Genomic DNA, 14007 nt, shown 5'->3' on the forward strand with positions numbered 1-14007 from the left:
TTTGGGGACAGTACAGAGAAGTTAATGAGAGTTTGGTAGAATTTAGGTCTACTAGCCAGGACAGGATTGTGACAGTTCCATGGAAGTAAAAGTTCTGCCATTAAAGCTTGATTATAAGTTAGTCTAAAGACCAATAAACAGAGGGGATTACAGATTCTCACAGGAAAAATCCGAAGTGGTTATAAATAAGCTCTTCTTGAAATACCACAAAAGAAGTGCCCGTATTTAATTTTCAGGATTGGTTGAGAATAAGTACTGAATTTTAGTAAGTTTCTTCGAGCATCTATAGAGAATTACACTCCCTCTCTCAATTCCCCAATGAACCTGCCTGTACCACTACTCTGACACTTAGCATGTTTTACTTGTAGTATGGTTATCTGTGTTCATGACTTTCTCCTCTTGTGTTTAGCAAGCTTTAGCCAAAGGGACAGCCTTATTTTAATCTTCTCTATAAAATTCTTCCCCTTTCTCACTTAAGAAAATAAAAATTTTAAAAATTTGCTCAATACAACTATCAGTCAAATATTTTCTGGCTTTCCTCAGAGTATTCCTGATCTGCTCTAATATGGTAAAACTACTTCAGAGCAGCACAGAATTCTTTTAGAACCAAAATTTAATCATTTGATTTACTGTTTTGCTTTATCATAATATTCTCTCTCCTCCTTGATAACTGCTTTCCTAGATTACAAATAAATTCGCTGCATATAACATTTACAACATGATGAAAAGCATGTAAAGAAAACTGCTGTGAATGTTTAATTTACCAAATAGCAAACATCCCTCAGTAAAGTGAACCAAAAATACAGCTAGCTTTTTTCCAAGTAAGTTTTTTCTTGAGGCCTTAATCCTAGAGGATAGAACATTTAATCAACTACACGTGTATCTTACCCCAAAATCAAAGATAAGGCTGGTAACAACCTCTAAACACCATCAAATGCCCTCAACTAGGTAATGAAAACAAAGAGAAACTTTCCACTAAAAATATTCTAAAATCAGCCTTGGTAAAATTTGAATAGCTTAAAGACCCTAACTATAGAAGTCTGAAAGTAAAGATCTTGGTTTGATGTATTTGGGTCTGACACTATTCAAAATGTTATATACACACACATGTGCGTTAACAAGAAGCAAGCAAGCAAACACGGTCAATTGGTTTTCTTTATTACAATGGCCACCTGTTCTAGGACAGAAAATACCTGAAAGCACAAATATGTTAAATCTAATGATGGCCTATAAGACATCTCCAGTCATCGAATTCAGTCTAGGATCTAATAGGGTCTATTATTTTGGAAGAAGTCATTTATAATGTCTGACACCTTGAGATGCTAAAAAGAGGTTGTACCGAGAATGAGTTTTCTGAGCCTGACTCAGAAAAAGCTGAAAACTGTTATGTAAGTGGAAGATGGACCGAATTCCTATACCCCAAAAGCTCAGCTAATTGGGGTGGACAACATGGCAGAGGAAGTGGAAGGTGGTAGCAGAGAATATGGAGACTTCCCAGACCATGCTTTAAGATGTACAAGTAGGTCTAACACTATTGTTTGGGACCCCACTCTAAATATATAATCTGTATCTAAATCTAAAAACCACATTATACAATTTTTTTCATGCTATTTATTTTCCTTAATAAATCTCAAATGACATAAGGGAAACTTTACAAGACTTTATCTTGGAGAGTTTCAGCAAGCAAGGAGACATCTGTTCCTCACCAGCTATAAACTCCCTGAAGGCAGACTCCATGTCAGCCTGGGCCCTCCAGTCCAGCTCTGCCTAAGCCCAGGTCTTTACATGTAGTAGCTGCTCAATACACATTTGACAAAAAAAAAAAAAAAATAGGTGAATTCTTATATGTCCTGTAGTGACTTATCCAGTAGTAGTTTTGATAAAATTGACATCACTGTATTGATTTTTATTTTTGGCAGAGAAACTTTGTAATTAACTCTCTTCTGTAATTAGCACATAATAGTAACAGCCTAGTTTAATATCCAGCTATTTTACACAGATGATTAATCACAAGTAACATTGCCAAAATAGGGTCTTTCAAAAAAGTGGAGAAAGGACTGGAAGAAACAGTGGAGTAGGAGGATCCTGAGCTCACCTCATCTCAAGGACACAGCAAGAGAATGGCTACATCTGTGCAATTATCTCTAAAACTGACCTGAAGACCAGCCGAACAGACCTTCCAGGGAATCACAGAGAGGATGCAACACTGGAAAGGGGAGGGAGGTCAGAGATACAGTTGGGAACCAAACCCCCAGTGAGACTAACCACAACGAGAGGGACAACATAAGCACAGAGAATCGAGAGGATGGGACCCAACACCAAGCACCCCAGGCACTGGGAAGATAAGTACCCATGACAACTGGCTTTGAAAACCAGTGAGGCTTAACTTGGGGTACTTTAAAAATCAGGGGGATTAGTAACTCCAGGAGAGCAAGAGGGCATAGGAAACTTAGTCCCCACCCTTAAAAAGCCAGCATAATAAATAACTCCATCCAAGACACAGCACAAAACTAGCAGTTTGAAAAGTGACTATAGTATACATGAAAGAGATTTACTTACTAATCTCAAAATGTGCACTAGTGGGGCAAATCTTTAGATCTGAGAAAAAAGTGCTGGCAGACAACATTTCTCATCCTCTCTCTCAGCGTAGACAGCTGGACATTTGTGGGAACCAGCAGTAACACTCTCCACCTGTCTAGCTAGCACTGCATGCCCCTCCCCATGTTCACCTGGTAGACCGGCCCCATCTAACCTGCCTGCATTGGCAGGCATCCCTCCAAAGTGGCTCTTGCCCTACCACACACTGCAAACAGCCCTGGTAGCGAGCGGGACCACTCCAAAGTGACTTCTGCCCTGGGGAGGGGGAAAACCTCAGTGTGTCCACACCTCAGTGTGTCCAGTTCTAGTAGCTGAGACTTTCAGCTGGCTACGCAGGGACAAAGTCCTGCCATCCAGTGTGTCCACAGCTGTGGCAGAGGCAGACTGCAAACACCTAGTCTGACTGCTGACCTTGCCCACCTACAAGCCCGTGCAGTCTTCAGACAGGCCCCTCAACAATGCAAGGACTGAACCCTGTCCAGTGCACCCACAGCATGCAAAATGGATCACTGCAGCTGACCGGGCTGAAGACAAATGTGGCTCAGTCACAACAGTAGGGCGTATGCAGTCCACACAGGATACCGCCCTGGAGCACCTGCTTCTGGTGACCAGGGGTCATGTGCTATAGGGCACCACATGATTTCTCCTACACTAGGCCATTACTTCCAAGACCAGGAGACTTGGCTGACCTCCCTAATCCACAGAAACAAACAGAAAGCTACACAAAAATGAAGAGACAGGAATATGTCCCAAATGAAAGAATAGGACAAAGTCACAACAAAAGACCTAATGAAATGAAGATAAGCAAAATGCCTGATAAAAAATAAGAGGAATGGTCATAAAGATATTGGACTTGAGAAAAGAATGGGTGAACCCACTAAGAACTGCATCAAAAAGAGAGAAAATATAAACGAGAACCAGTCGGAGATAGAGAATTCAAGAACTGAAATAAAAAGACACAATAGAGTGAATCAACAGCAGATTAGGGGAGGCAGAAGAATGGATCAGTGATCTGGAAGACAGAGTAATGGAAAGCAATCAAACTGAACCGCAAAAAGAAAAAAGAACAAAAAATGAGAATAGGTAAAGGGAACTCAGTGACATCAGCAAGTGTAATAACATTTGCATTATACAGATCCTAGGAGGAGAAAATATAAAAAGGAAGAAAACTTATTTTTGAAGAAATAATAGCTGAAACCTTCCCTAATCTGGGAAAGGAGATATCTAAATCCAGACAGCACAGAAAGCCCTTAACAAGAATAACCCAAGGAGGTCCACACCAAGGCACATAATAGTCTACGGCCATACCATTCTGAATGCCCCCGATCTCGTCTGATCTCGGAAGCCGAGGCACATGATAATTAAAATGTAAAAAAGTAATAAGAGAGAATGTTAAAAGTAGCATGAAAAAGAAACAGTTACATAAAAAGGAAACCCCATAAGGCTATCATCTGATTTTTTAGCAAAAACTTTGCAGGCCAGAGGGAATGGCAAGATACATTCAAAGTGCTGAAAGGAAAAAACAAACAAACAAACTGCAATCAGGAATATTCTACCCAGCAGGGTTATTATTCAGAATTGAAGGTGACATTGGGGCGCCTGGGTGGCACAGCGGTTAAGCATCTGCCTTTGGCTCAGGGCGTGATCCCGGCGTTATGGGATCGAGCCCCACATCAGGCTCCTCCTCTATGAGCCTGCTTCTTCCTCTCCCACTCCCCCTGCTTGTGTTCACTCTCTCGCTGGCTGTCTCTATCTCTGTCAATAAATAAAATCTTTAAAAAAAAAAGAATTGAAGGTGAGATAAAGAGTTTTCTAGACAAACAAATGTTAAAGGAGATCATCACCACTGAAACAGACTTAAAAGAAATGTTAAAAGACACTTGAGTGGAAAGGTCATAACCAGAAGAAAATTATGAAAGAAAAAACTTCACAGATAAAAGCAAACTTCTAACAATCCGGTAGAGTAAATCACTTATTAAGTCAGTATGGAGGTTAAAACACAAAAGTATGATTAAAGGAGGTTAAAACACAAAAACCAAGGGATTTCGCTTTTTACAAAATAAAAAGATGTAAAATATGATACCATATGCATAAAAAATGGTGGGGGGAGTAAAAACTTAGTGCTTTTAGAATGTGTTCAAACTTAAGTAATCATCAACTTAATACAGACCGCTTTACACATAAGATGATATATAGGAGTCTATTGGTAACCACAAATCAAAAACCTGCAATAAATACACAAAAAATAAAGCAAAGAAATTCAAACATAACACTGAAGAAAGCCATCAAACCACAGGGAAGAGAGCAGGAGAAGAAGAAAGGAATAGAGAACTATAAAAACAACTGGAAAACAGTGAACAAAATGGCAATAAATACATACCTATCAGTAATTACATGTATACGGTCTAAATCCTCTAATTAAAAGACATAGGGTGATTGAATGGATTAAAAAAACAAGATCCAACTATATGTTGCCTATAAGAGACTCACTTCAGATCTAAAGACACATACAGACTGAATGTAAAGGGCTGTAAAAACATACATTCAAATGGAAGCGAAAGAAAAACGTCAGGGTAGCAATACTTATATCAAAGCAAAAAGACTTTGTAAAATGAAGACTGTAACCAATGACAAAGAAGGGCACTACATAATCATAAATGGAAAAATCCAACAAAAGGATATAACAATTGTAAATAGCTATGCACCCAACATAGGACCACCCAAATACATAAAGCAATTATTAATAAACAAAAAGAGAGAAACTGACTATAATACTATAATAGCAGGGGACTTTAACACCTGACTTACATAAATGGATAGATCATCCAGAGAGAAAAATCAACAAGGAAATGGTGCCTCTGAACAATACAATAGATCAGAGAGCCTTACAGATATATTCCATTCAAGAACATTCCACCCCAAAATAGCAGAATACACATTATTTTCAAGCACACGTGAAACATTCTTCAAGACAGATCATATGCTGGGCCACAAAACAAATCTCGATAAATTTAAGAGTGAAATCATATTGAGCATCTTTTCCGACCACAACGGTATAAAACCAGAAATCAATTACAGTAAAATATATGGAAAGAACACAAATATATGGAGGCTAAACAACATGCTACTAATCAATGAATGAGTCAACCAAGAAATCAAAGAGAAAAAATACATGAAACAATGAAAATGAAAACACATCAGTTCAAAATCTTTGGGATGCAGCAAAAGCAGTACCAAGAGTGGTTTACAGCAACACAGGCCTACTTCAAGAAACAAGAAAAATCTAAAAACAAAACAAACAAACAAAAAACCACAAAAAACCCCAAAACCAAAAAACTAACCAAACAAAAAAACCAAACTAACCATACAACTAAGACAGAAAAAGCAGAACAAAGCCCAAAGCTAGCAGAGGGTAGGAAATAATAAAGATTAGAGCAGAAATCAATAATATAGAAGCAAAAAAAAAAAAAATCAACAAAAACAAGAGCTGATTCTTTGAAAAGATAAAATTGATAAACCTTTAGCCAGATTCATAAAAAAAAAAAAAGAGGACTCAAAATTAAAATGGAGGAGAAAAAATAATACCACAGAAATACAAAGGATTATAAGAGCATATTATAAAAAATTATACGCCAACAAATTAGACAACTTAGAAGAAATGGATGAATTCCTAGAGATCAGATAATCTTCCAAAACTGAATCAAGAAGAAATAGAAAATTTGGACAGACCAATTATTAACACAATTGCATCAGTAATCAAAACTCTCAGCGATGAACAAAATTCCAGGATCATGGCTCTACAAGTGAACTCTACCTAACATTTCAAGAAGAGTTAATACTTAGTCTTCTTAAACCATTCCAAAGAAACAGAAGAGGAATGAAAACTTCCAAATTCATCCTACAAGGCCAATATTACCCTGATACCAAAACCAGTCAAAGACACCACAAAAAAGAAAACTATAGGCTAATATCTCTGATGAACAAAGATGCAAAAATCCTCACAAAGTATTAGCCAACCAAATTCAACAATACATTTAAAAAACATTCACCTCAATCAAGTAGGATTTATTCCAGAAATAGCAAGGGTAGTTCAATATTTGCAAGTCAGTCAGTATGATATATCACATTAATAAGATAAAGGATAAAAACTGTATGATCATCTCAAAAAGTGCAGAAAAAGCATTTGACAAAATACACCCATTCATGATAAAAACTCTCAACAAAGTGGGTTTAGAGGGAGCATACCTCAACATATTAAAGGCCATATATGAAAAACTCACAGCTAATATCATTGTTAATGGTGAAAAACAGAGCTTTTCCTCTCATCACTTATTCAACATAGTACTGGAAGTCCTAGGTGCAATCAGACAAGAAAAAGAAATAAAAGGCATCCAAATTGGTATGGAAGAAGTAAAACTGTCACAATTTGCAGATGACATGATATTATATATGGAAAAACCTAAAGGCTCCACCAAAAAACTATTAGAAATGAGAAATGAATTCAGTAAAGTAGCACGATACAAAATTAATATATCGAAATTTATTGCATTTCCATACACTAATACCACAGTAGCAGAAAGATTAAGAAACCAATCCCATTTAGAATTGCACCAAAGAGAATAACATACTTAGGAATAAACTTAACAAGGAGGTGACCACCTGTATTCTGAAAACTATGAAACACTGATGAAAGAAACTGAAGAGGACACAAACAGAGTCTATACTCACAGACTAGAAGAAACAACATTGTTAAAATGTCCATACTACCCAAAGCAATCTATATATTCAATGCAGTCCCTATCAAAATACCAGCATTATTTCATAGAACTAGAATAAATAATACTAAAATGTGTATGGAACTACAAAAGACCCCAATAGCCAAAGCAATCTTTTTTTTTTTTTTAAAGATTTTATTTATTTATTTGACAGAGAGAGAGACAGCAAGAGAGGGAACACAAGCAGGGGGAGTGGGAGAGGGAGAACCAGGCTTCCTGCCAAGCAGGTAGCCTGATGCAGGGCTTGATCCCAGGACCCTGGGATCATGACCTGAGCTGAAGGCAGACGCCCAACGACTGAGCCACCCCAGGTGCCCCTAGCCAAAGCAATCTTGAGAAGGAGCAAAGCTGGAGGTATCATAATCCCAGATTTCAAGGTATACTACAAAGCTACAACAATCAAAACAGTATGGTACTGGCACAAAAAAGACACGTAGGTCATGAGAACAGAACCTCTGTTCTCCACTCAATCTTTGACAAAGGAGGCAAGAACATACAATGGGGAAAAGACAGTCCCTTTAATAAATGGTGCTGGAAAAACCAGACAGCTACATGTAAAAGAATTAAACTCAATTTTATTACACCATACACAAAAAAGACCTAAAGACCTAAATGTAAGACCAAAACCGTAACACCCTTAGAAGATAACAAAGGCAAGTAATCTCTTTGACATCCCCATAGCAACATTTTTCTGGGTATGTCTCCAGAGGCAAAGGGAAACAAAAGGAAAAATAAACTATTAGGACTATATCAAGATAAAAAACCTTTGCACAGCAAAGGAAACCATAGAATCAAAAAGACATGAAATAACAAATGTTGGTGAGGATGTGGAGAATAAGGAACCCTTGTGCACTGTTGGTAGAAATGTAAATTGATGAACCACTGTGGAAAACAGTTCGGACATTTCTCAAAAAATTAACAACAGAAATATCATATAATCCAGTAATCCCACTACTGGGTATATACCCAAAAAACCCCACAAAAACACTAATTTGAAAAGATATATGCACCCCTGTTTACAGCAGCATTATTTACAACTGTCAAGATATGGAAGTAATCCAAGTGTCCATTTACAGATGAGTGGATAAAGAAGGTGTGGTATGTATGTATCACACACACACACACACACACACACACACACACACACACACACACACACACACAGAGAGGAATATTACTCAGCCATAAAAAATGAGAGCTTGCCTTCTGTGATAACATGGATAGACCCAGAGTGTATATGCTAAGTGAAATATATCAAACAGAGAAAGACAAATACCATGCTTTCAATTATATATGGAATCTAAAAAACAAATGAACAAACAAGACACAAAGAAATAAACCTAAAACAAAGACTTAACTAGAGAACAAACTGGTGGTTGCCAGAGGGAAAGTGGGTAAGAAGATGGGTAAAATAAATAAGATTAAGAGGTACAAACTTCTAGTTATAAAATAAGCCATAAAGATGAAATCTACAACATAGGGAATATACTCAGAAATACTGTAATAATATTGTATGACAGATGGTGACTACACTTATTGTGTGAGCACTGAGTAATGTATAAAATTGCTGAATCAATATGTCACACACCTGAAACTAATATAATACTGTATGTTAAATTGTACTTCAATAAAAAAAGGTGGAAAAAAATTCACAATAAAATGTTTGATGTAACTTGATTTAGAGGTTTTTTTTTTTTTTTTTTTAATGATTTTTTATTATATTATGTTAGTCACCATACAGTACATCCCCGGTTTCCGATGTAAGGCTCGATGATTCATTAGTTGTGTATAACACCCAGTGATTTAGAGGTCTATTCAGAAATCACAAAACAAATCTTGATTTCTTTTTTTGAGGATTAGGTGACCATATAACTTATCTTCCATACTGGAAAACTTTGAAGAGTACAAGTACCACCACCAGGGCAACATGGATAAGCCTAGGCATTTGGTCACTATGAAGAGGAGAAAAATTAGGACAAGAACTATTCACACATTGAGATTTTTCTTACTCTGGAGAGAGAAAGTACAGTTCGCATATAAATGAAAATCAAGTTCTACAGACAATTTCCTATGCCACATCCTCAGATGAACAAAGATTTACAAATAAACAGAAACTTACCTCTGGTTTAGGGACAAAAGCCTGACCCGGAATTGTCAAGATGTGCTGAACATCGCAGAGGTACTGGGCCATAACAGAAAGGCGACTACGCTGTTTGCTTCCTGTATTGGCTGTCAGTCTCTATGGAAGGACAAAAAGTTTTAGCAAATAATTAATACAGTCCGATGAGATGGAATGCAGCTAATATTCTATTATTTATGGACACTAGATGGAGTTTTGAGATAAATTTTAAGAGCATAGGCTATCCAACACATGATACACAGGCAGCACGGGGAACATTTTCCTCCAATATCAACTGAAGTACACCTAAGAAGTGTGAATTATATCCTATATAATGTACTCAGAAACCAAATAAGAACACTTCCCCAACTGGATGTTGGGGATTTTCAAACAACTGTTATATTCTGTAGAAGAAGGTCCTATATGAAACAAGTAATCAATATATATTTGATGAGTGAAGAAATTAGCAAGCACAATTAAGGACTAAAGATGCTTATTTCATTTTATGAATTACCAAAAATCTATGAAGAAACATTTTCAATGGTGCACTTCTATTTAAATGTAATAAAACCTTGAATATTCACAACTCTTGGAGACCTATTTTGGAGAACTGATTTTTGCAAAAACCAGGAATTCATTCTTTTAAGAACCCAAACACTTTAGTTTTAAAATTAGGTATATCTAAATTAACTCATAAATGCAATACAATTTCAACCAAAATCTCCAAAGGATTTTTTAAAAAGTCCTTTAAATTAAATTCCATAAAATTTTATATGGAAAAGGCAAGGGCCAGGAATAGCCAGGAAGTTCCTGAAGAACATCAATAACATGAGGAGAGCTGGGGCAGACTCGCCATAGCAGATTATCAAAATTAAGGCAGTGTGGTATTGCTCCGGGTATAGACAAACACACCAATGGAACAAAGGCCTTGGAAACAGACGCAAGAGCATGTAGATATTTGCTATGTGACAGATGTGATGTAACAACCACTAACGGGCGAAGAATGGACCACTCAATAAGAGATACTGACATAAGTAGGTATATCTACAGCAGGAAGAACTCCCTATCTCGTACCATAACCAAATATAAATTCCAAGTGAATTAACAATAAGAAAAAAGCAAAACTTAAAAATTTTTATAAGTATGACCCCATGGTAGGGAAAAATATCTTAAAGATGCAAAAGTAGAAGTCATAAAAGACTGATATTTTGCTCTATTAAAATTTAAAACTTCTGTATAATAAAAACAGTACAAACATACGTCACAGACTGAGGGAAGATATTTGAAACTCCTATCTGACAAAGAATTAGTATTCAGAACATAGAAGAAACTCCTACTACATATTAATTACCAAAAAATAAACAATAGAAAATATAAGAAATAAGAGCACACACATGAACCATAACCATAAACTATGCTCAACCACGTTACAAATGAGGGACATACAAATTTAAACTCTAATGAGATACAATTTTATATCTGTGAAATGAATAAAATTTAAACAACAAAAAAGAACTTGGCAGAACCTAGAATTGGTGAATATATGAAGCCAGAGGAACTCCCATTTACTGCTGGTGACTGGTACAAGCACTTTGGACTACAATTTGGCAACATATACGGGAAAGCTAAAGTTGAGTGCACCCTCACAACCCTTTAAGTCTACCTTTAGGAATAGATTCTAGGGAACAGCTTATATACTTACACAAGGAAGTACTGTGGAACAATGTTCACTGCAACATTGTGCATGCATAGCTTCAAAAAAGGCAGAAAAACATATAGGCCATCAACATGAATAAGTAAATGGTGTTACCAACATAGATCCCCAAACAGAAAATAATGAAGTGGCAGAAAATATGTAGAGCATGATTCCATTTATATAAAAACTTCAAAACATTATTCCTTACAGCTTCCTCTCTGTGTATATGTATCTATCAATGCATGCGAATGATGAATATCAATTTTAAGAGAGTATACTCAGAGAAGAGAAAAAAAGGGGATAGAAGAAGGTACCAAGCATAGCTACAATATTTTATTTCTTAAAAAAAAGACAGGAAGAAAAATGGCAACATGTTAAAATTGGATTTGAAAAATTAGGTGCACTGATTTTTTAAAAATGTATCCTGCTTCCCTTGTGTTCTTAGAGTTCATTGGGTATTCTAAACCTCTTGTAAATGATACAGGGTCAACATTACAAACAGTACAAAGCACATAATTTGGCTTGTAAAAGCTCTGCCTCAAGTAAGATAAAAAAAAAATAGGTTTTAAACAGAGATGCTCAGAAAATTTCCTAAGGGCAAATTTGTAGATTTTGTAGCATCTATTGTTACTCAGAAGCCATCCCTCCACCTCATCCCTCTTTTCAAATTATCTGCCTCTTGTCTATATTTAGACATCTGAAGTTATTGGGAGGCTGAGTTCAGGATAAGTGATGAGTTGCTTTAGTATAAAGGACAAAGTAAATTCTTCCTCCTAAACTGTAAAACCAAGAAACGTATATATTCTCAAACAAATATGAAAACAAAGACAAACACTGGAAGCACATATTTAAAGAATAAACTTATGGATCAAATGGTAAAAAATATTTCTAGCTCCTCATAAATTTCTTTTGGAGCTTAATTATACCATTGGCATGAAAGTAAAAAATTCAAAGCGCACTGTACAACTGGCATACTTCAAAGCAGTTGTGTAAAACTAAAATCCAGCATGAACATAATCACAAAATTAAAATATAAACCAAAAAAAGCCTGCACTTGAATATTATTATTTCATGCTAAATTCTCTTCCAATATTTTACTTTACATCTCAAAGATGTTTTCACTGATGAGTTCAACGAAATGTTAAAAATCACTTTAACCCAAAAGCAAACAAGGGAGGCATGCAGGGTAAACACTCTGGACATAAAGACATGTTTAAGTATATTTCACTTAGAGCGCTAGATACCCACTCCTACCAGGGAATCCTGACCCATCCAAACTTTGCAGCAAATACACCTAGGCTGTGGTGATGAAAACGTGTGAACTGTATATTTGAATTTAGAAGGAAGCAACACACACACATACCTGTGTGAATTCATTATGGAATAATTCAAGCCACAGAGCAGAAAGCTCTGCAAAAGACTTCATTAAAAACCAGCACAATCAACCATTCAAACATGAGTTAATACTTCTGTGATAGAGAGGTTATATGTAAAGCTATGAAAATTCAAACTCCATTACAAGATAGAGGATTTAACAAACAACAAAAGGCCAGGAAACCAAACCAGTTAATTTTCAGTAAAAGGAAACCTCTAACCCTTGAAATGTTAAAAGCATTCTGAGTATAAGAAAAACAAGGGGTCAAATACACCACAAGGACAATGTTCTTTTCTTCCTTATGCATCTAAAATAATTTTAAGTACAAATAGAAAACTACGCTTGTTCTTGAGAAGCTACACAGCCAAATATCAGGGACAATGAAAACTAGATTACTGGCGAGGTGACTCCCTCCCTCCCTGTTATGATGTGACCATTAAATAGCCAGGGTCCCCTGAAGATGGGAGGACATAAACAGGCTAATTCTGGACCCAGAAAGAAAAGACCACAGGTCCGGTCACATGGAGAACTTGAACATCATGACCTCAGCAGAAAACATAAAACCTGTTTTCAAGTTCAGCTTTCCCTGTAACTAGCTCCATGACCTTCTGGAAGACATTAAACTACTCTGAGTCTCAGTTTCATCATCTATAAAATGAGGTTAGATGAGATTTGTTAAGGTCTCATTTACTGCTACACAATCTGATTCTATTTTATGAGCTGTAACTTTATACTGTCTATATGTTCTTTAATGTGTGTGAGCTGAATTCTTCTATTTACACCCCGCAGACCTAAAGAGGAGGGAAGAGGATTGTGTTCATTTACTTCTGTTCTGTAACTCACAGCCAAGCAAAGTGAATGTTTAAAAGTGCTATCTGTGGAATATACAATTACAAATATGACAGTGTCAAGAACAAACAGAGGTTATGTAAGAAAATGCTGCTATATATTCTCCTGTTGAAACTTTCTTTTTTTTTTTTTTTTTTAAAGATTTTATTTATTTATTCGACAGAGATAGAGACAGCCAGCGAGAGAGGGAACACAAGCAGGGGGAGTGGGAGAGGAAGAAGCAGGCTCACAGCGGAGGAGCCTGATGTGGGGCTCGATCCCAGAATGCCGGGATCACGCCCTGAGCCGAAGGCAGACGCCCAACCGCTGTGCCACCCAGGCGCCCCTCCTGTTGAAACTTTCACTTACAAAATGTGAAAACTGGTCAGAGGACAAGTATTAACCATGCTTCTAAAGCATTCCATAAATTATACATTCAATATAAACTCTTCTCAACATTCATACTAGAATTTAACTAAAATCAACATTTTTTTTTTGGTTAAAGAAAAATAATTGCATATGGTGGAGTTAAAGCAACACTATTATTAATAACCACAACTGACATTCTGAGTCACTGAAAATATTACTCCACCTCTTAAGCCTCTGTTCCTTTGCA

The 14007-nt window shown here is 36.4% G+C and overlaps 1 protein-coding gene across 4 annotated transcripts in view; it reads right to left on the bottom strand.

Moving 5' to 3' along the window:
- TFB1M (transcription factor B1, mitochondrial) overlaps window positions 1-14007 on the bottom strand; it is a 73986-nt gene that overhangs the window by 29141 nt on the left and 30838 nt on the right. For all 4 annotated transcript variants that reach the window (XR_015726154.1, XM_087865599.1, XM_087865600.1 and 1 more), the window contains one exon: window positions 9493-9612. Coding sequence is in view for 3 of the 4 variants with exons in the window: in XM_087865599.1 (XP_087721725.1) it covers window positions 9493-9612 (120 nt within the window). In the remaining variant the exon portion in view is untranslated. The remainder of the gene's footprint in view (window positions 1-9492; window positions 9613-14007) is intronic.

This window comes from Ursus americanus, chromosome 11, assembly GCF_024610735.1.
Source record: "Ursus americanus isolate L20-20 chromosome 11, mUrsAme1.1.p, whole genome shotgun sequence".
Classification (NCBI taxonomy): Eukaryota; Metazoa; Chordata; class Mammalia; order Carnivora; family Ursidae; genus Ursus; species Ursus americanus.